This window comes from Arvicanthis niloticus, chromosome 9 (genome assembly GCF_011762505.2).
Source record: "Arvicanthis niloticus isolate mArvNil1 chromosome 9, mArvNil1.pat.X, whole genome shotgun sequence".
Taxonomy (NCBI): domain Eukaryota; kingdom Metazoa; phylum Chordata; class Mammalia; order Rodentia; family Muridae; genus Arvicanthis; species Arvicanthis niloticus.
The window spans coordinates 54,416,009-54,439,944 of NC_047666.1; the positions used below are offsets into that span (position 1 = coordinate 54,416,009).

The following is a 23,936-nucleotide window of genomic DNA, read 5'->3' on the forward strand; positions in this document are numbered from 1 at the left end:
TCTCGGGAATGTCCTTGATGACCTACAGCTTCCTTGAGAAGCCTGTATTGAGCTGTAAGTCATGGGCAAAATCTATTCTGACACCTATTTTTTTTGCAAATATATTTTTATTGATAAATAATGTCATAGTTTATTTTGTTTTACTATAACAAAATACACACAAGATTGGTTATTTTATTTTAAAGAAATGGTTTTATTAGGTCACAATTCTGGAGATCCATGAATAGGACATTGGCATTGGCTTTTGGTGAGGCCTCTGGCTGTACTGTAACAGGCTAAATGGCATCACAGAGTTGGAAAGGGAAATAGTGAGGAGAGAAGGAAAGAAAAAATGGAGGGGAAAGAAGCAAGGTGAGCTGGAAGCTTTGTAACAGCTGTACTTGAGCTCACTAGTGAGATGAACTCACTCCTTCAAGAAACACATCTGTCCTCAAGACTTAAAGTGTCAAACTTGCAGTAAGTGAACCTTAGTGGACAAGCCATATCTAAACTAGAACATGTTACCATTCCCATTCATTTACCCACTAATCAATGGCTGCTTTCACAGTACACAGAGGAATCAAGCCTATAATGCCCGAAATATTTATCTTGCCCTTTATAGGAGAAATTGGCCAACAGCTGACTTGGAGAGTTTAGACTTTCAGAAGGCTATGCATGAACCATAGATAATGTGAAATTTAGACTTTTAAAACCCCAGTCTTGCCATTATATGAATTTGAGGTCAGTTAGATGGACTGACTGACTTCTTTCCTTCCTTCCCTCTTCCCCTCTCTCCCTCCTTCCCTCCTCCCCCTCTCCCTCCCTCCCTCTTTCCCTCCTTACCATCCATCTGACTCCACTCTCTGCTTTCTTGCCTTCATTATTATTATTATTATTATTATTATTATTATTATTATTATTATTATTATTATTAAGCTTCATACTAGGGATTGAACCCAGGGACTTGGGTATATAGGCAGGCTCTACCACAGAACTTGACTCTAAGAACAGCAGTGGTGATTTTGCTCTTTTTGTATGTGTCTAATGTTTCTTTTAAATTTTGCTTTATTTTGTTTATACAGGATCTTACTATATAGATCAGGCTAGTTTCAAGTTTGTAATTTTCCTGCCAAAGGCATTAGTTTTAAGGAAAGGTTATTATATCAGGATGCATGAGATGAGGGTTGATACTCGGGGAAGCACACACATACACAGGAATACTTGCTCATGAGCAAAAGTTTAACTTCAAAAATAATATAATGAGACTGTGTTCTTTTATAATTAAGAGGTCAAAAGACTAATCTGTGACCCCCTGGCTTCCTTATCATACTAACATTTTAGTACAAGAAACAAATGTAATTTTCCCTAGTCATTTTTTATCCCTTTTAAAGACCAAGTATTTGGTCAGAATAATTTCCTCTAATTAACAAAGTGCAGTCTTACTGTTGGAAAGTAGGTATTTTAGCTCAGCTCTGCTTCTTTTCCTTTCTCTCAGCTTGAAGTCAATGGCCCAAAATGACTCTGCTAGAGGAGACTCACTTCCGTAAGGAGGAAGACCAGGTCAGAGGCTGGGATGAGCATGCCACTGCACCAGATCTCTGCCATCCCTTCTCAGGATGCCATTTCTGCTAGAGTCTGCAGAAGCAAGACCAAAGATAAGGAGCAGGTAATGTGAGAACTTCTTCAGTGCCCTCCTGGGGATTCTTTCCTGGTAGCTGTGGCCAGATGCTGGCTGAACAGCTGTTTTATTTTGAGGGTAAAAATATGGCAGTTAGGAAGCCATGGTATCAGGAGCCTGAGGTAGCAGGTCTCATCATTTCCAGGCAGGAAGCAGAGAAAACACTGCTGCTTGGATCATTTTCCCTTCTTTGTTCTTAGGTTGGTTGTCCCAACTAGCTTAACTCAGTCTCTAACCTGTCACAGACACACTGATAGCTTTGTCTCCTAGGTGATTCTAGATCTATGGAGTTTACAATCATTATTGACCACCATCACAAATATATTATTTGGATACTTTTTCATATTTAATTATTGTACATCTGTACTAATTCGTATGAATGTGTGAGCATGCCATGGCCACAAATAGAGGGCAGTGGACAGCTTTAGAGAGTTGGTGATGTTCCCCATGTGAATACTGGGAAATGATCTTATGTTTTCAGGCTTGGTGACAGTTACCTGTACCTAACGAGCCATCTCCACAGCCCCAACCATTACAATTATTTTATTAAAATTTCACCAACTGCAATCTAGAATAATACCTGAGCTCTAAAGGGCTGGTTTCTCTGGAGATGTGCTAATGAGTACAGCTGGCTGTGTTCAGAGGTGATTGTCTTCTTTCTGTAGGTTTCTGGGTTCTGACATTATGGCATAGGCTTATCAGCTTCTTAGCTATAAGTGACACACTGGTCTGAGTTGGCTAAGTCTCCTGATCATGTCTTACACATTCCTGAGAGGAAGTTCTTTAGATTCTCAAAATAAGATGCAGTGTATAGATGTATTTGAGCAAAGATTTAGGGGCTTGTTACTGCATGTGGGAAGCCATTATAATCAGCCTATCTCTGTTATCATGCTCTGACGGTCTGGCTTGATGCATGTAAACTTTAGTTGGATAAGGTCAATGACAGAGGAATTTCAGGACTTCCTGTAGGAAACAGGGATTATGTATAGAGCTAGAGTTAAGGGTTAAGGAGAAGGCAGAGTGCCTCAGGTTGAGGAAACCACAAGGTCAACCCAAAATCTTTAGATGCAGTTTGTGACCTGCCTGTGCTGAGCAGTGAAAGAGAAGCTCTGCAGAGGCTCTTCTTCCTCCTCTCTGGTTCTGGGACCTTCGAAGATAAGGCCTTTATCTTGGGTCATACCCAAGGTGACTCTGCACAGTTCTCTATAGTATGCACTGCATGAGCCTATGTGTGGTGCTCTGTGGATTGCTAAAGGCTTGCACATTGTTACACTATCTGTGGATAAAGACGGGTCTCATTTTCAGTGGCTTGAGAACTGCTGTGAGTACTTTGTAATCCATAAAGGATGTTCTTGTTATCACTTATGAGTAGATAAACTATTCTTTAAGTGGTTTGTTTTATTTTTTGAAACAGGGTCTCAGTATGTAGCTCTGGCTGTCTTGGGACTCATTTTGGTCTCATAGAGATCCACCTGCTTCTGCTTCCTGAGTGTTGGGATTAAGGACATGAGCCACCATGGGGCTTTTTAGGTTTTTATAGACACCCATTACTTTTCAGCCTTTAGTCTCCTTTGAGAAACCTGAGTTCCTTCATTTAAAAAGATTTTTTTTTATCTTAACTGTCTTAGAGAATACATTCTTCTTTACATCTTAAAGTTAATAATATGTTGCTTTAAGGCCTATCTTAAAGCAACTTAGTGTATACTAAGTATTAATGTAAATTAATATAATGTAAAAGTCTTAAAAGTTTTATAGTTGGTCTCCATGTCAGTGTTTGGAAATAAACATTTGTTTGACGGTCACTATAAGTCACTTTCCATCTTAGGACAATGTTCTGTTTTCCAGTCTTAGGTCAGGGTTCTAAGCCACACTGTAAGTAACAGCAGCTTTTCCAAATTAAGGCGAAAATTTTACTATAGGAAGGAAATGCTTCTCTGAATTCCCAGGAAGAGCTAGTTCCCAGTGCTGTGGGATGACTACCCTGACCAGGAGTGACCAGGAGTGATCAGGAGGCAATGAATCATAAAAGTTCAATTGCTGCATCCTGTGCTAAATAAACATTGCCACTATCTTTATTATGACTGAAAAAAAAAATTCCTCTACTGTTGCCAACACTGCCACTTAAAAACTGTTGGCTCTGGAAAACCTTCTGTTGAGACAGGTTTCAATGTGTACTCTCTGTTGTTGTCCTCTATCTGCCCAAAGGGGGAAGTGCAACAGGGACGAACAGGGGCCATCGGTCTTGGTTCCTCTGGGGAAGCTGCAAGTGTTACAGATCTTAGAAGACAATCGAGAAGGTGTGGACAGTGGTGACAATGGCAGCAACAGCACCAGTGGTGGGGTGGGGGGTGGCAACCACAGCCAGGCAGGTGGGTCCAAAATCTAGGGATGAATGCTTTGGGAGAGAGAACTCTTCCCTAAGAGTTACAGCTCAGTAAAAACAGCCACGCTCATATGATCCTCAGTGAAATAACTTGTGTGCTTTATTCCATGTGGATAGGGACTATCTGAACATTGCAGAGTAGGATGGGACTTAGGGGTAGATGTTTCCTGTTTGCTTAGTGTGAGATGTTAGTGATGCTCTTTTTGAATGGGAAGGACTCCAGTTGTTTTCCCAGTGGGGTGTCATAGTTCCAGAGCAAGTAGAGGTAGGCAGGGATTCTATGGGATCTAAGCTCACTCAACCTTACCAGTTCTTCTGTCTGGTGGCACAGTTCACTTGCCCCACACTATAGCCCAGGTTAGTCCCAAACTCCATCCTCTTCCTTTGGCCACCTGTGTGTTAGGATTCCAGGAGTGTGCTGCTGCTCCTGGTGTACACTTCACTTTTGCCAAGATTAGCCAGGCTGAGTGGATGGTGCATGTTCTGCCACTCTGGCCCCATGCTCACGTGTGCTCAAAGCTGTGAGTATGAGTGGCTGCCTTTCATAGACGCCCACATCACCTGGGACCCAATGTGTAAGATTATCCAGAAAATACATTTTCACTTTCTACCCTTAAAGAACTGCTCCACATCATTGCATTCCTGAAAGCATAATAAAAAGGTGATCCATAGTTGGTTTGCATTTAGACAACTACATAGAGAACAAAGACATTTTTCATATTTTTAAGGAATTCTAATCCTCACACCAGTGATCTCTGCATCTTCCTTTTGATATCAACAGAGGGATTTTATCATGAAGCATCAAATTGATAGTTATCTAAACAAATTTCAGTTTGTTCTGAAAGTATATAAATGGAGAAATTTTAATATAAGGAGGTAGATGCTTTATATACACTTTATATAAATTATAGAATTACCTAATTGTATAATCATTTGTACTTGGCATCTGGAATAAGAGCCTCACAGTTGATGAAGTGATAGTAGTATTCCTGAAGCATGGTCATTATGCTTTGACCTCTTAAGTATTGTTACTTTAGTATACTAGATAGATAATGAAAACCTACAGTAAGAACTTGTAGAAAATCTGAGCTCTAGTGTTCCAGACTCCCGTTTCCAGCTTAGCACTGGACATGCTTTGTATCTCAGGGCAGCCTGATCTCAGAGGCTCCGTGGGTGCTGACCACTCCTTCCTTGCTTCCTTCTCCCTCCCTCTTGCCCGTCTTTCCTGTTTCCTCTTTCTGTCGTTCCGTTCCCTCCCTCCGTCCCTCCCTCCCTCCCCCCCCTCTCTCTGTCTTTCTTTCTTTCTTTCTTTCTTTTCCCATTTCTGTTTTTGCCCTTCTCCTCACATTTCTCTCATTTCAGTCTCCAAAGTTCAGGATAGCAACATACACTAGCCACCACACCTGGCCTACCTATTACTTTCAGATACTCTGTGTGTGTGTGTGCGCGCGCGCGCGTGCATACACATATATGTATGTGCATGTGTGGGCACACTTGCCACAGTGCACATGTAGAATTCAGAGAAAAGCTTTGTAGCATTGGTTCCATCTTTTGATCCAGTCCTACTCAGGCATGTCCACTGGACATGCTTTGGGCAATGCCTCATTTGAGATTCTCCTCTCAGGTGACTAGGCCAATGTCAAGTTGACAGTCAAAGTTAGCTAGGACATAAAGAGTAAGAGAAGGGGGGGGAGGGTTTAAGTAATATTTCTGGGGATTATGTCTTGCTTTGGGAGAATGAAGTTCAAGTAGCTATGGCTGGTCTTGGGGAAAAGAGAATTTTAGCTTCTGTAACCTGCCTGGGATGATGAAGAGGTGTTTCAAAGCCCCGGCTTCTGCCATTCTTTGGATTAAAGACTCACACTTTCCAAAGCTCCATACTTTGGGTTGTTGTTTTCTCATTCCCAACACAGTAGGAGCTTCTTGTAGCATTTACCCCAGCCGACTTAGTTCCTTCTTGCTTTGCTGCTTTTCATGGACCCTACCCTTTCCCCACCATATGATGCATGTATGCTGCAATCCTTAGCTCTTTATGTAGCTGGAAAGGAAAGGTTCCCCTGACCACACAGTAACACAGAAAGGCTGGAATGTTGCTGTGGAGTGTGGGCTGATGAGGAGACATGTTGAAATCTTTGAGAAAGGCAGAGGCTTATTAATGTGTTCTAGAGGAAAGTATTTGTCTGGAATAAAATGAGAGCGCTGGGGTGTAGTCAACAGGTAGTGTGCTTTCCTTTTAGGCTCAAAGTCCTGGTGTGCAATTTATGTCTGTAATCCCAGCATAAAGGAGGTAGAGGCAGACAGATAAGAAATTTGGTGTCATCCTCTGCTAAATAGACTTGGAGGCTAGCCTGGGATACATGAAACCCTACTGATAGAACAAAAACAATCAGTACAAAGAACAGAAGAGAATTCTTGAGTACTGTGGAACAGACTTGGATTTGGGAGGTGAAAAGATGATGAAGTGATTAAGAGCACTCTTGTTCTTCCAGAGGACCCTGATTCAGTTCCCAGTACCCATATTTGACTGCTCACAACTACCACCTAACTCTGGCTCCAGAAGGTCCAGTGCCCTTTTCTGAACTCTGAAGGTACCCACAATCACATGAACCTACTCACACATATATACATATAATTTAAAAATAAAATCTTTGAAAATTGTTTTATTATCATTTTGTTTTGTGTATGTGGCTATTTTGCCTTCATGTATGTCTGTGCACCACCTTGTGCCTGGTGCCCTTAGAGGCCAGAAGATGGTGTGGAACTGTAGGTACAGATAAGTTGTGAGCTGCCATGTAGGTGCTGGGAATTGAAATTGGGTCCTTTTGAAGAACAGTCAGTGCTCCTAACTGCTGAGCTATCTCTCTAGCCTCTAAAATGAAAATCTTTTATTTATTTATTTATTTATTTATTTATTTATTTATGAGGCAGGGTCTCTACATAGCTCTGGCTGTCCTGGAATTCACTATACAGACCATCCTGTCTTCTAACTCACAGAGATCTGCCTGTCTTCTATCTCCCAAGTACTGGGATTACAGAATGAACCACCTAAGCATACCACTATGCCTAGCTCCCCCTGCCCCCCCCCCAAATCTTAAAAACAACAGCAACAAAACCTCTTAAATTTTAGAAAGCATTAAACTCAGAAGTGATATTATAAAATAACAAAATAAAATGAAAGGAAAGATTTGGGGTCAAGGAGATGCATTGAAAACCAGTTTGCAAAGCTAATAAGTCAGAAGCAGCTAGGAACAAAATAATCCCCCCTCCTCCCATTAATTGACAGATAGCTCAAACTGACCTGTATAGAGTGCAGCCAGACACCAGTGGAGAATGGAACAGGTGACTAGAGAACAAGATAGGTGACTAAACTTCCTAAGGTAGTGGCCAGAGGGAAGGGGGTAGTCATCCAGTCTCCTAGTTCAGGCTTCTCTTGGAATTGTGTTTTGAGTAGTTTCAGATGTATCAGGCATCATTCATTTGTAAATATGCAAGCTTTGACAGGTTTCAGGGGGAAACAAACGTTCATCAGCTTCCTTGAAGAATAACAGTGAGATAAAAGGTTTATTTATAGCCAGAGAACAGCAAAATCCTAGCAGTTTCCTAGCATCATCACTGTTCAGAACCCACCTCCCCCAGCTGGCAGGGTGTTACAAGTACTCTGCTGCTTCTCTCACAGCTCAGCCCCAGAAGGACAAGTTGATGGAAGGAAAAAAAAATAATGTTTTTTCAGATATCTGTGGTTAATTATTTACTCTTTCTACCCTTTAAAAAAAAAGTCTCCCAAGTAAGTCTGGGTAATAGGTTAGCATACAAGAACAAACAGATCCAGGACCATTCACTGCCATCGACTGGAAATTGAACTTCAATTATTTGCAACCAGCAAGTATACTTAGAATCTTTACATCGAATATTGTTGTAGGAGGACCACAGAACAGAAGTGAAATTGGTTGCTGGAATGGACTTACTGTGAATTATTCATTAACTACCTCATTCCTTGGAAATCAGCTGGAGGAAGTAGTTAGTCCAGTTTGATCACAAGAATGTTGCACTGAAGTCCAGCAGCAGAACAGTGTGGTTCTGCTGGCTGCTGCAAGGCTGCAGGGCAACTGCAGTTCAGGCACAGCTCTCAACCCCTCCTCAGTCCCTACCAGTGCAGGGCACTATGCTGCTGGAGAGAGCTGTACTGAGGACACACCCATGCATTCCTGTTGGAAGATGAAGCTTCAGGTAAGTGAGGTGTCCTGTCAGCACTGCCCAGGTTTCTTATTGACTTTAGGGATGCCATAACAAGCTCTATAATCTAAGAGTTGCTCAGGGATCCTTCCCTGGAGGCACCAAACAGTAATCTTGCAGTTCAGATTGTCAGGGATGTACACAGTAACAGAGTTTATTCTAATACAATATGTCCCTTGCATTTATTGAACATATCCTTAAGACAATAAACATTTAATGTCATGTATCAATTTTTGATACTATCTTTGATGTAAAAATATCTTTTTATTAGTTAATGTTGACCACTTAATTTTGAATCATGGAGTTTGGCCTTGAAAAATCCTGAGAAGAATAATTTAGTATTTGAATCAATAAAGCTACAGACTCTTTTCTAGAGGAGGTATTGTTTGCAGAAGCCACCTCCTTCCTTTGTGGAACAAAGGGCCTTTGTTCTGATTATGGATGTTATTTACCATGTATCCATGCAGGCTTTTGCCTGTGTATGTGCATGCATTTGTATGTGTTATCTTGTGCGCATACATACACTTGCAAACTAGACCTGTAATTTCATTTGTCAGGGCTGTTCTGATAGTGTCCTTTGCTTTGTCTGTTGGATTTTGTATGGATGATGCCTTTGTTTGTTTGTGGGATGTTCCAGAGCTGTGGGACACAAAATTACACAAAAGTAATTGGAACCAAATTGATAATTCTCTTGTCTTCTCTTCATTTTTGAGGAAGGGTCTTGCTGTATAGTCTAGGCTAGGTTTGAACTGATGATCCTCCTGACTCAAGTTCCCAAGTGCTGTGATTCTAGCAATTTTCCTACTCCATGTTATTAAACTCTATGAGTATAAGAGTCTTTGCTTTACCTTAACAGCACCTGTTTGTGTAGCTAGTGGATATGTATGTTTCTAAATTAGTGCATTCTTAACTGAGACTTCTAATACCTTTTGTGCTTTGTATGGAATAGAAGAAGTAGTATAATTTCAATAATTTTGTAGCAAGTGAATTCTAACTTACATTGATGTAGATTACTTTAGCTTTAAGGCTTTACATATTTATTTCATGTATCTTTTAAAAAAACATAAATGTGGTTTTTGAGATTTATTTTTATGTGTATGAGTGTTTGCCTGTATGTGCACCATGTGTGAGCCTGATGTCTACAGAGGTCAAAAGAAGGCGTCAGCTGAAACTGGAGCTACAGACAATTATAAGCTGCTTTGTGGGTACTTACTAGAGTGCTCTAAACTGATGAGCCATCTCTTTAGCCCCTATATATAATTTTTTTTAAAAACCAGAAATGTTTATCCATTTAGTTGTTTATATAATTATTAATAAAAATCAATTACAAATACAAAGAAACTTAGTGGAAATTCATTGGAAAGATTATATTCTTCACTACATTATTACTATAGTTATTATCCTAATTATACCATTTTTTATGTTAGAAATTGAAAAGCATTTGTCACAAAAAAACTATTTATTTATGATTTCAGGAGTTTTAAAGTGCATCTATATGGTGCTTAGTGATATTAAGGAAAACACTATGTTCTATTAAGATGCAATATGTTTAGCCGGACATGATGGTGCATGTCTTTAATCTAAGCACTGAGGAGACAGAGGCAGGCTGATGTCTGAGTTTAAGGTCAGCTAGCCTACTTCATGCAGTGAGACTTTGTTCCTTTTTATTTTTTAAACAGTTACTGTCTAAGAGCTCAGTTACCACTAGTGTCATCTTCTTTAATGCACCCCTCACCCATTTATAAAGCCCACCGTATAAAAGAGAAACCTGAAGAGGATAGAGAGATACTTAGTCCCTGCTCTTTCAGGGGACCCAAGTTCAGTTTCTAGCTCATATCAAGTGGCTCATAAGTGCCTGTAACTTTAGCTCCAAGGGACACAGCTCACTCCTCAGGCCTCTGAGGGTACATGAATACACATGATATTCATATGGACACACCCATATACATGTAAGAAAAAAATTAAATTGTAGAAAAAAAGGAAAAAAGAAAGCTGAATTCTAGAGTCTAGATAAATGGACCCCAAGCAAATATTAGCTATTCTGTTATGCATTTTGTCATCTCACCTACTTTTTGAATGCTTGTCACTTTACTATGATTTGCTTAAAGCTTTAAAATGAATTAAAAAACAAAAGTAAAGCAGACAACCATGTTGCAGGAAATATTAAAGATGTTAGCAAGTTCCCATGATATGCTACTCTCTGCCCTGGTGGGCTGGCTGGCTATGCACTGGTAGGCAATGGCTGACCTGTTTTTTTGTTTTGTTTTGTTTTGTTTTGTTTTTTTATCTCATGGAGATTCTGACTCAGAGTACCAAAATCGCTCTACCCAGCTCGCTAAGTTCCCACTGGCAGGTCACTACCATGCCAGCCCCATACTTCAAAACCCCCATGGACTTTGTGGTGCACATCAGGCAAACCCACCTTACCTTTCTCTCTGGAACCCAGTCGAGTCCCCATGAGAAGAAAAACACCACACAAACTTAGTTCAGAAACAATGGTAATTCAGTCTCTGGGTGTAACAACTAGAATGCTAATCTTGTAAGCCATATTAAACCTAAATCCTCCCGTAGCGAATCCCAGTGAATTCGACATACGGCGGGAGACACTAGTAGCTACGTAACCACATCTCTATTACTATAGATTACACTGCCTTAAGATGATCGATGATGTATTTTGTATAACTTTATGTTCATCTTAGTATATTTGTTGAATATAGTTTTTAAATTATAGTCACATCTCCTATTTATAAGTGGTGTGTGTGTGTGTCTGTGTGTGTACATGTGCATGTATACATTATGCTAGTGTCCATATATGAAGAACATTCATTTTTTCTGAATTTTTAAGCTACTAATTATATATTTTTCTTTCCTTAAATGTTTTAAAATTTTAATTAAAACATGGTGCCCATTTATAATCTATAATTTTGTTGTTAGGAATTCTCATTTAGCACTCAAACAATGTAGACATTGACTGTTCCCCATTTCTTTAATTAAAGCCCCTCTACAGTTTTGAGTTGAATTAACACAGTTATCAAACAAAACCAGCTGGAGTATCAAAGAGCTGTTTTTCTAATCATTTTCTTCATCCTTGAATTAGGTTTTGGATGAGTGACAAGGGGAGATAACTGAATGCTAGCACATTAACGAACTGAATGCTGATACAGTAACTGAATGGTACCAGTACTAGTGTAGTGGTGCATGCATTTAATCACCTTTAGTCCCAGCACTCAGGAGGTAGAGGCAAGAGGATCTCTGTGACTTCAAGGTTAACCTGGTCTAAAGAGAGCCTTCCAGGACAGCCAAGGCTACTTAGAGAGACCCTGTCAAAACAAAACAAGAAACAAACTGAATGTTTGGAAACCAAAGTACTTTCAGAGTAACCAAACAAATGGCTATCTTAAACCAAGAGCCCTGGAAGCAAACCATAAAAGGTAGCCAGCAATTAGAATTCTAAACAGCCATCTCAGAATAAACCACTGGACCAGCAGCAACCAAACCAATGAAGGTTTGAACATCAGAAGGAATTCACCAGCCTCCACTCATGAGCCAGTGCCATGCAATAGATACAAAGTAAAAGAAGAAATAAAATAAAAAAGGAAGGATGTGACTGCTTCTAAGTATGGTGGATGAGAAAGTTTATTGTAGATAAAAGGGAGAGCATAGCCAGAGTCAGGGACATTTAGGAGAGTCCAGAGGGGACATGTCTAGGTTGAGCCAGGCCATGTAAGGAGAGGGAAAAGGGGAGAGGACTACTGACCAAGAGGGCAGCCTGGGCCTTGAAACTGGCCAAAGGAGTCAAGGGTAGACCAAAAAAGGGCAAGTAGCCAAAATGTCTGGGTTATATAGGGAAGGGGAGCCCAGTAGTCCCTGGGCTGAAAAAGTTTAGGGTAGGAGGCAGGGTATGCCAGTCCCTGTAACAGGTAGGGACTGGAGGATGCTGGGAGAACCAGGCACTCAGGTCTACTTTGATATGTTAAATAGACTCTTAGGCCATTTGTTCCAGGGCTTGAGACTTAATACAAGAGATTATTCCTGGTACCTGCCTCTGATCTGGGTGACTTCTGTGAAGGTTGTTTGTCCTTGGGGTTCCATATAAAAAGGATCATATAACTGAAGATGCAACAAACACAGCTCTCCTTTTAGAGAGGGTGATACTGTTTATTCTGGAGCCAGATTTGAGTGACTGTGACCCACGAACACAGATTTATATTATCCCAAACACCATGTTCCAATATGGTAACAGTTTCATGAAATTTTTATAGTAACAAAACAAAGAAAATAATAAATTATGACCCTTCAAATACATTGGTGGGAGCATGAGTCAGGCAAGTGACATCGAAGTAGAAAAACCTCTGCTGTAGGCCTCAGAGCCTGTCTGATGGCATTTTTAGCTCTGGGTAGACAAAAGCTTTGAATCTATTTTATATATATATATACATACATATGCCTGGTAGTCACTTCTTGATGGCTTTACGACCAGAAAGGAGAGGAAGCCCCAGGATGAGAAAAAGATGTGATATATATATATATATATATATATATATATATATATATATATATATGCCTGGTAGTCACTTCTAGATGGCTTTACGACCAGAAAGGAGAGGAAGCCCCAGGATGAGAAAAAGATGTGATCTTTCTTTGGGGCGCTGTGTTAGCAGTCAGGCAGCACAGAGCAGAAGGAAGAGAAGTTAGGTCTTACCAGACAAAGCAGGGTGCCAGCTCTTCAAGATAGCTAAGGGAGGAGGAGAGGCTTAGGGTCATATATGACCCATATTGTCCAGGTGCCTGTGGGATGAGAGTTGCAGGTTGAAGCTTGATCTGTGAGGGAGCATTTGAAGTTTCTGTGACCTAACAGACAGAGGGAGTTTGGGTCACATACAGCAGTGGGCAGTGAGTGGTTATTTGAAGGCCTTTAGATAGCCCAAGATAGTTTGGCTCTGGATCTGCAATATTGCAACCTCCTCACAACCACTGGCAATCACATATCAGCCTTATAGAATGTCTAATGTAGGTGTGATTTATTTTGGGGAACTTTAGCCAACAAAATAGAGGGGCCTATCCAGTACCTTTCCCCCCAAGACCCCAGTGTGTCTTTGGAATACTGGCAGTGACATTTCTGTTTAAATGGGTGGAGAACAAATGGTGTACTTAGGGAAGCAGTTTTGGTCAAGCTTGTTGTGACACATCCATGACTGACCCATTAGTGTGTTGTTAAGTTGTTAATCTGTTACTTGTTGTCATCGTGAGGTCACTAGTCTTGTTCCTTCCTGTAAGATGACTGAGTCTGTGCCAGGGTCTCTCCCCACACTCTGTGGATGACTGACCTCTTGCAGGGGAGAGGAGTTCTATCTTGGAAGGTTGTGTTTTGCCTGGGATTTAAGGTGAAAGATTTAGGCAAGGTAAAGGTGAGAGACAGAGAATAAAGGTAGAGACACCAGCCTTTCGTCCTGTTGCTTTTTGGTTACCTTTGGACCAAAGTGAGGGGTCAGTGACTTAGCAAAGGCAGCTTCTGAGTACCTGTTCCAACTTGGAAATATTCGGGCAGGGGTGACTTAATTACAGAATGTCCCTTATTCCTCAGCAGAGACTATTCTTATCCTGGCAATTTGACAACTTCTTCCATGAATAAAACTTACCCCCTCAGGCCATAATATTTCCAATATGCTTCATAATTTATTTGTATTTTTTGTAAGCTCAGTGTCATTTTTACACTTTTTTTTTTTTGTCAACTCAAACCAAAATTGAGAAAATACCTCCATAAGATTGGCCTGTCGTCAGGTCTGTGTGGTATTTTCTTGATTAGTGGTTAATGGGGGAGGACCCGGCTCACTGTGGGTGTGGCCATCATAGGTAGATGGTCATGAGTTGTATAAGAAATCAGCTGAGCAAGCCATAGGGAGCAAGTAAGCAGCACCTTTTTTTTAAAAAAATTTTTATTGGATATTTTATTTACATTCCAGAAGTTACCCCCTTTCCCCATTCCCCCCACCCACAGAAACCCCCATCCCATCCCCCCTCCTCCTGCTTCTATGAGGATATGCCCCCACCCACCCACCCACTCCTACCCCCTGCCCTCGAATTCCCCCACACTGGGCCATCCAGCCTTCACAGGACCAAGGACTTCCTCTCCCACCTATGCCCTACAAGGCCATCCTCCCCTACATATACAGCTAGGGCCATGGGTCCCTCCCTATGTGCTACCAGGGTGGTGATTTAGACCCTGAGAGCTCTGATTGGTTGGTATTGTTGCTCTCCCCATGGGGCCTCAAAACCCTTTCAGCTCCTTTAGTCTTCTCTCTCACTCTTCCATTGGAAATCCCATGATCAGTTCAATGGTTAGCTGTGAACATCTGCCACTGAACATGTCAGGCTCTGGCAGACCTCTAAGGAGACAGCTATATAAGGCTCCTGTCAGCATGCACTTCCTGGCATCCACATCAGTGTCTGCCTTTGGTGACTGCAGATGGGATGGATATCCAGGTGGAGCAGTCTCCAGAAGGCCTCTCCTTCAGTTTCTGTCCCACACTTTGTCTCCATATTTGCTCCCATGAGTATTTTGTTACTCCTCCTAAGAAGGACTGAAGCACCCACACTTTGGTCTTCCTTCTTTATGAGTTTCATGTGATCTATGAGTTGTATCTTGAGTATTGGGAGCTTTTGGGCTAATATCTACTTATCAGTGAGTGCATAACATGTGTGTTTTTTTGTGATTGGGTTACCTCACTCAGGATGATATTTTCTAGTTCTATCCATTTACCTAAGAATTTCATGAATTATTTGTTTTTAATAGCTGAGTAGTACTCCATTGTATAAATGTACCACATTTTCTGTATCCATTCCTCTTTTGAAGGACATCTGGGTTCTTTCTAGCTTCTGGCTATTATAAATAAGGCTGCTGTGAACATAGTGGAGCATGTGTCCTTGTTATATGTTGGAACATTTTCTGGGTATATGCCCAGGAGTGGTATAATTGGGTCCTGTCATGTAATGAATGCTATGTTCAATTTTCTAAGGAACCGCCAAACTGATTTCCAGAGTGGTTGTACCATCTTGCAATCCCACCAACAATGGAGGAGTGTTCCTCTTTCTCCACATCCTCACCAGCATCTGCTATCACTGGGTTTTTGATTTTAGCCATTCTGACTGGTGTGAGGTAGAATCTCAGGGTTGTTTTGATTTGCATCTCCCTGATGACTAAGAATGTTGAACACTTTTTAGGTGTTTTAGGTGCTTCTTGGCCATTTGAGTTTCCTCAGTTGGGCTCCTGGCTGCTTTCTGGGGTGTAGGGTTGTGGGGGAGGGTTCTTACCCGTTGGTCTGAGTACAGTGGTTCCTCTAGGATGGGTTGGGATATGGTGTCTTCAGGGGAGCAGACCAGCTAGGAGTCTGTCCCAGCAGGAAAAACCAATCGAGAGGGGAGCAACACTTGTTTATGGCCTTTGCTTCAGTTCCTGCCTCCAGGTTCCTTCTTTGAGTTCCTACTCTGACTTCCTTCAGTGATGTGGAAGTGTAAGCCAAATAAATCCGTTTTTCTCCAACTTGCTTTGGGCCGCGTTGTTTCTCACAGCAATAGAAAGCAAATTAAGAGACATAGAAATTTGCTTTACAGCAGACAATATTTTGTTTTTTTACAAAGTGAACCATAGACTTTATGGATTGTTTTGGAATAAAGCTTGCACCTCAATGTATGTTTTGGCACCTGCAGTGGCAGAGTAAATTTTGGAAGCTTATTAGAAACAGACTCTCTAGGTATCTGAAATCTAACAAGTCACAGACTGCATTTCTGCAAGGTCCTACCTCAGTAAGTGCTCAGAGTTAGAGAAACCCTAGTTTAAGAGAGAGATGCTGTCTTCTGGGGATGGGGGGCGCTCTCATGTTTAACATCTGAAAAGAGCCTACCAAACCAGTGTGAAGATGACAGTAAGCATTTCAAGGGAAAAGGAAGCTAACAGGAGGTTTCCTCTTCCCCGTGGTCAGATATGTCGATACAGTTAAGCAGTGACTGTTAAAGATCCAAATAAAAAGAATTTGCCAACTTTTTTTTTTTTTTTGGTTTGAAGCTTAGTTTGGGCTCTATTTTTATGTCACTGATGTTTGACTAACTTTCCTTTAAAAGGAAGGAAGGAAGGAAGGGAGAGGAGGGGAGGGGAGGGGAGGGGAGGGGAGGGGAGGGGAGAGGAGAGGAGAGGGAGAGGAGAGGAGAAGGGAGGGAGGGAGCAAGCTCCATTCTGTCTGTACTATAGACTCTATAGGGTACATGTAGAGTCATCCACTCTGCTCAGACATCATCTAGGGATTTTACTGTTTTATGCTGTTTTTCAGCTTTTCCATAGTTTGTCCAGTCTTCATCAATACCCTGTTTCAAAGCAGTTTTGTGGTAATATTACCATTAGCTAGGCTAGAGGCATATTTATTCTTGCCCATATTCTGTATCTAATGCAGGTATGTGTAATAACGCCACAGTAAATAGTGTGGAGGGAAGATGGCTTTGAGTGGAGGCCCAGCTTTGGTGTCTAGAAAGCAGCTCTGTTGTGCTCCCACTTGTTAGATTTTTTGCTGTATTCAAGTCCATGGATATTAAATAGCAGTACTTACAGAGGAGTAAAGGCAGCAATGCTTTTTAATATTAGAGAAGCAGCCTTAAGTAGTGAGGCTCAGCCTTTACAATACCAGGACCTTCTAGATGTTTCTCTATACTTTTTAAAAAATTTCACAAGTGTAAACTGTTCACTATTTTAACAAGAAAACAGAAAAAGGGTTCACATCATCATATTAATTTTTTTCTTTTCAAGCCTGTATTTTTAAAAATTAATTTGTTCTCTTATACATTATATCTCTACTGCAGTTTCCCTTTCTTCTCTTCCTCCCAGTTTTTTCCTATCTACTGCTTCCCTCCCCATTCACCCCTCCTTTGTTTCTCTTCAGAAAGTTCAGGCCTCCCAGTGATGTCAAACAAACATGGTATATTAAGTTGTAGTAAGATTAGGCACCTCACTTTATAATAAAGCTGGATGAGGCAATCCAATAGAGGGATGAGGGTCCCCAAAGCAGGCAAAAACATCAGAAACAGTGCCCCCCCCCATTGGGACCCACAAGAACATGGAGCTACACAACTATAACATAGATACAGGACTAGGTTAGACCTATGCAGGCTTCCTGATTGTTGGTTCAGTCTCAGTGAGCCTCTATGAGTCCAAGTTAGTTGATTCTGTGGGTTTTCTTGACCCTTTCTGGTTCCTACAATCCTTCCTTCCCCTCTTCTGCAGAATTCTCTGAGCTCCACCTACTGTTTGTCTGGGGGTCTATGCATCTGCTTCTATCAGTTGCTAGGTGAAGCCTCTCTGCTGACAGTTGGGCAAGGCACCAATCTATGATTGCCACAGAATATCATTTGGAATCATTTCATTGACTTTTTTTCCAGTCAATGTTTGGTTTTGTCCAGGTCTTTGGGCTATCTTGCCTCTGGTTTCTGGTCTGCCAGGCAGTGTCAGAGGTGAGCCCCGTCTTGTGGCATGGGTCTCAAGCTAGTTCAGTCATTGGTTAACTACTCCCACAATTTCTGTGCCACCTTCACACCTGCAGTTAAGAAACTAGTCCTCAACAAACCAAACAATCTAATTAAAAACCAAGGTACAGATTGAAACAGAGAATTCTCAACAAACAAATCTCAAATGGCTGAGAAACACTTGAAGAAAATATTCAACATCTTTAGCCATTAGGGAAATGTGAATCAAAATGACTGTAAGATTCCATCTTATACCTATCAGAATGTCTAAGGTCAAACCCACAAATGTTAGCTCATGCCTGCAAGGATGTATGGAGCAACAGGAACACTCCTCCAGTGATGGTAGGAATGCAAACTTGTACAGCCATTTTGAAAATCAATGTGGTGGTTTCTCAGAAAACCACCTTGAGCTACCTCAAGACCCAGCTATACTACTCCTGTAGTATAGTGTGATAAGATGTTCCATCCTATCACAAAGACACTTGCTCAGATATGTTCATAGAATCTGTTTATAATAGCCCAAAACTGGAAGCAACCTAGATGTTCTTCAACTGAAGAGCAATTTATTTTTAAAGTTTATCATGCAAAGAACAATGTTTGGTTCTTAGTCTAGATTACTTGTGTTATAAAGCTTAAGAGCTGGGACTCTCCTACTCTGGTATTCATTGTCATTGGAATAGTGAAAAAGTCTTAGTGGATGATTTATTGATTTTTTTTTAGTTCCTCAAAACTTATCTGTAGGTTCCTTGATGCCACCAAACTGGCTATTTTATTTGTTGGGTGGAAGGAGTCTTAGTTACTTTTCAGTTGCTGTAACAAAATACACGACTAAGGCATGGCAGCAGGCAAACAGGTATGGCAGCAGGCAAGCAGGCAAGCAGGCAAGCAGGCAGGCAGCCAGGCAGCCAGGCAGCCAGGCAGCCAGGCAGCCAGGCAGCCAGGCAGCCAGGCAGCCAGGCAGCCAGGCAGCCAGGCAGCCAGGCAGCCAGGCAGCCAGGCAGGCAGGCAGGGTGCTTGAAGCAGTAGCTGAGAACTTACATCTTAATCCACAAGCTAAGGTACAAAGAGCTAACTGAGAATGGCATGGTTATTTTTGAAACCTCAAAGCCCCACCTCCCAGTGATGTACTTCATGCAGTAAGGCCACATCTCCTAATCCTTCCCAAACAGTTCCATTTACTGGGGACCAAGCATTTAAATATATGAACCTTTGGATGGCCATCCTCAGCCAAACCACCACAGCAAGTAATGTGATACTGGATATAACTAGTTTTTTGTACAGATAATCCAAAGCATGATATTTTAATTTAATAAGCTAGTTAAAATCTGGTGGCAAATCAACAGTACATTCATCTTGAAGCCAGAATTCATAATAGAGCCTTTTGTTTATAGTACATTTTCAGTCATAAATGATGCTTGAAGAGATGTAGAATTTTTGTATAACCATTGCATTTCTATTAGGTGAGTGTATAAATATCATGATAGAATAAAACCTAAGCTATCTTTGGTGCCATACTCTGAACTCTTAAAGCATTCTTCATAATTTTGTCCTTCTCTTTTATAATAGTTTGGCCTAAGATCAAGAAGTCTTTTATTAAGGGTAAACACTTAACAATAACCGGGTCTATATTGTACATTAAAGAGAATTATATTTTTGTTTCTGTTTAGATTTATAAAAGAATATGCTAAAATATTTAGAATTTGCACAGACACATATTTTGTAATACCAAAGAAAAGAACATTACCAAAATAGAACTGGCAATTGATCTGAAAACTGCTTTACCAACATTTTAAGGATATTGATCATTCCAAGATAAAAATATGAGAAAGAAGGCAGTGTGGAATTTGGTGTGTTGAAGGAAGGGAAAACAGTTAGCTTCTCTTGCTGGCTTCCTCAGTCCTTTCCACTTACATTGATGATTAGAACTTATCAGCAGACCACATGACAAGTTGGGTGCCTAGTTATCTTCAGGCAAGGACTGATGGAATAGAAAAGCCTAAAGGGAGATTTGGAAAGATCTTTTGTACTTCTGACAATCATAGTGTTTTTACCTCAGTATACTTTACTTAGCCTTTCTCCTGTGCATAGTTTGAGTGAATGTAAAAGAAAATGGGTCATAAAAATAGAAGTAAAAATCTCTTCTCTTTGTAGTAGATTTTGTTTTGTTTGTATTTAAGTGGGTTCTCAATAAGACAAAAGTGCATGGTAGGAATACTTTTTTTGTTTGCTAAGGCAGAGGTTCTCAACCCATGCTTTGTGATCCTTTGGGGAATTTAAACAACCCTTTCATAGGGGTCACTTAAGACCACCAGAAGCAGAGACATTTACACTATGATTTATAACAGTAGAAAAACTACAGTTAGAAAGTAGCAATGAAAGTAATTTTATTGGGGCTCACTACAACTGTGAGTGAAACTGTTGGTTTTGAGAATCGCTAGCTATCTGGGCTGCCTGCCATGTTCTCGCACTAAAAGGCAGAGGCCAAGCGAGGCGCAGCTAAAAGTGGCCAGAGGCCAAGAGCACCCCACTAGACGTTACTGTGGTGGTTGGTTCCGCTGATCTGCTCCATAGAGACCATGCCCCATAGCATGGATCTAGGGCCAACCCCATCACCCTCATGGTTCTCTGCTAAGCCCCAGACAATACCCGCTACACTCGAAGTACCCAGTAGAATGAAGACTCTTAAAACTTAAAGATTATCCAATAGATTTATATATTTGGAAATGCTCAATTAACAAGGTGCCCACACAATTAGAATAGTTACCCAATATCTAACCTTTTGATAGAAATTACTACCCAGGACTACTTTCGATCCATTGGTATTCCTCCATGGTCGCTAGCTCTCATTCCCTTTCTCCTCCCCTTCCTCTTTCCTTCTCCCAGCTCCACTTCCTCTTCTACTGCCCAATCACCAAGCTCCACTGCAAATACAATGTAGCAGTAAATATCCTGCTACATGTGAGGAGAGTTATTAAAGGGTTGTAGCATTGGGAAGGTTGGGAATGCTGTGCTAAGGTTACTGTAGCAAAGTGGCTTAAGAAGCAGAAAATTTCTCTATTTGATGACTGGGTATCTTAGCATAAAGCACCAACAAGATTGGCTTCTTTTGAGCTTCTGTCTTTGGTTTCTGTGTCTTTGTAGTACTTTCTGCTTGTCCTATTTTCATTTCTTCTTCAAAGACCATCTCTGTCCTAGTAACCCTAACAAGCCAGGCCTGGCCACCCATCCTCAGTAAGCCAATTGAAGACAATGGTGAAGAGAATATTCAATATGGCTACACTGGAAGCATGCAGAAGTCCGTGATCCCCTTAAGTCCTTCTCTGGGGTCCTAGTAGGTTACGTTTAAATAGAGAGCAAAAGGTATGCATAGTGTCTTGCTTTTTTATTGCAGTGCTACCACACCATGACTAAAGCAACATGTAACATGACTAAAGCAACATGTAAAAGAAAGAGCTTAATCTGGGGCTTATAGTTTAGAAGGTTAGAGTCCATAACAGCAGAGCATGACAGCAGGGAGAGGTGAGAGTTTACATCTCGATGCACAAGATTCACGCGCGCGCACACACACACACACACACACACACACACACAGAGAGAGAGAGAGAGAGAGAGACAGAGACAGAGACAGAGACAGAGAGACAGAGACAGAGAGACAGAGAGAGACACTTTTGAAAGCTCAAAGCCTGACACACTTCCTCCAACAAGGCCACACCTCTTAATCTTTCACAAACAGTTCCAGCAACTGGGGATTAAGTATTCAAACATTTGAGCCTGGGGAGGCTATTCTCAATCCAGCCATCACACATGATTAAGTAATCCTAATCAAGACGTGCTCCTGCCTTTTACCACTATGTCAGCTTCAGTCTCTTCTGTAAGGATGTCTCACAAGTTGTTAGGATTATGTGAAATTTGTGTCTGAGAGATAAGTTCTCCATTTTTCTGACACCACTCTCCTAGCCATTTCCTTCTCTGTATGACATTCTTGGGGAAATCTCATTGTCTTGAAATCCTTTGTTTCAATACTGACAGCCAAAGTGAGAGACACAACTGTTTCTTTAGAGTATCTTCATTCCAGCCTGGATGGTTCTGTAGTTGGACTGTGTTCCTCTTTAATGACATCGTTACAGTGTAATCACCACATTGAAGGCCCCTGTCTCTAAATGTGGTTATAGTCCTATTTCAAGATGTAAGGATTTGGACTTAAGTATATAAAGTTGGTGAAAGGGGGAAGCATGATTTGTTGTTATCTGTCAAGAAGGTCAGCTTATAAGCAGAGGAACAATATAGAAAGTTATTGTTTAAAACTCCACATTAGAAATGAAAAGATCTTAAAGTATTAGCAATAAAAGTGTAAGTAAGATATGGGATTGAGAGACAAAGTGGGGAAATTTGTTCCGTTAGTTTGTGATGGACTGATTGATATGGGCGGGAGGAGGCCAATGTGATCCAGAGTCTGTGTGCTCCAGAAGGAAGGCAGACTTGATGGAGAGGATGGGATTGGGCATTTGACAGTCAGAGGTGGGGTCACACATCCTACCCTCTTCCTCATCTTTTTTTGTAGCCTTTCATAGCATAGACCCTGTCAAGTACAAGGGTATATAGGATTTCTCACCTCTGAACTGTGAATTTGAAAGTGTCTTAAGACAGTCCTATTCCTTCCATGATAAGTTCCTTTAGGTCAGAGACCATTGTTTTATTTACTTTTGCTCAAATTTCCAATGTCTAATACCTAGGAATATACATCTAGTAGGTTGGTTTGTGCTTACTTATAGGAATAAGTTCATACTAGAATAATTGGTTACTTGTTCTTTGTGTGTTTTTAATTACTACCTGTTTGTGTTTCTTACAGAATGAGAAGACTTTGGGACATTCCATGAGTCATCCAAGCAACATTTCTAAGGTGAATGCCACCAAAATAAATTATTTTGTATCCTGGGACTTTTGTATTCCTCGATTTTTCATGTATTAATGCTGTAATGTTTTTAAAGTGAGTTCGTGTGTTCATGTGTGTGTGTTATATATGTATACATTCCTGTGTGCATGGTAGTGTATGTATAACCTGGAAGCCAGAGGTCAGTGTCAGGTATTTTCCTCTATTACTCTCTATCTTATTGTTTTGAGACTAGGTCTGTCACTGAGTAAAGCTGTGATGTAAGCGCATGTGTGCGCTTTACCACTGGAGCCCTTTCCAGCCCTCTTTTCTTGATGCGTTTCTACAGTCTACTCTGGGACAATATATTTTTCCAGTGAGTGTGTGCTAGGGGAGATGATTTATTGGAGAAACTCTATCCCCAGATCCTGAAATTATACTTTTCAGGCAGAGAAATCTTAGGTACCCGTGTCTGTTTCTCCAGTTAGGATTGTGAGTGGCTGGAAATGGATTTATATGACTCAGGTGACAAGATTTCTAGAAGGAAGTAGAGCCAAGTTGTTCAGAGATGTTTTCAGGCTCACTCTTCCTTTCTGTTCTACTGTTCTATGTTGTCATCATCCTGCTTAGCTCATGGCCACACAGTGCATCTGTGCTTCCTGCAGTATGTTTGCATAGATAGCTTTCTAGAAGCACATTGCCTGCTAGAGTCTGGCCCAGTAGACATCAGCATCTAACACAGAGATCTTTCTTTGGGTAGTACTCTCAGCCCAGCATCACTGTCTGACCCACTGGCCAATCCAACATGGTCATGCAGATTACCTTGTAGGTCTGAACCTTTCCCGTGTCTTTGTCATGCAGCTAAATTAAAACAAAACAAAACACATGCACTGGTTAGCTGAACTGACCAAGGAATAATGGACACAGCATCTCAGTGACTCCAGGACCAGTGCAGGCTCTGAAACTCAGGGCCTAAGAATTTGAAGCAGATTTGGCCCCAATGGGAACTGCTAGTCAAGAGTTTATCATTTCTTCTACATACCAACATTGCTCCAACAGCCAGAGAGGGAGAAGAGGTGTGGTGGCAGGACCAAGGGCTAGGTATTCCATGGATAGAGAGAAAGGCCAGGGATGGCTATGAGCCTGAAGCAGAGTTCCCTTGCATGTCCATAGTACTAAGGAGCTTCTAGCAAGCACTTATACCTTCACCCCTTGCTCCAGACCAGTGCTGGAGAGAGACAAGCTGAAGTGGTTCAACACATAGATTAGACGACACGCACGCTATA

The 23,936-nt window shown here is 41.1% G+C and overlaps 1 protein-coding gene across 6 annotated transcripts in view; it reads left to right on the top strand.

Annotated features, from left to right (window-relative positions):
* Nucleotides 1–23,936, top strand: part of Marchf8 (membrane associated ring-CH-type finger 8) — an 84,070-nt gene that overhangs the window by 37,877 nt on the left and 22,257 nt on the right. For 4 of the 6 annotated variants that reach the window (XM_034511572.2, XM_034511574.2, XM_034511577.2 and 1 more), the window contains exons 2-3: nucleotides 1,475–1,645; nucleotides 22,630–22,680. In XM_034511572.2, coding sequence (XP_034367463.1) covers nucleotides 1,553–1,645; nucleotides 22,630–22,680 — 144 coding nt within the window. In that variant the 5' untranslated portion in view covers nucleotides 1,475–1,552. The remainder of the gene's footprint in view (nucleotides 1–1,474; nucleotides 1,646–22,629; nucleotides 22,681–23,936) is intronic. The other 2 variants (XM_076940347.1, XM_034511576.2) reach the window with 1 other exon arrangement.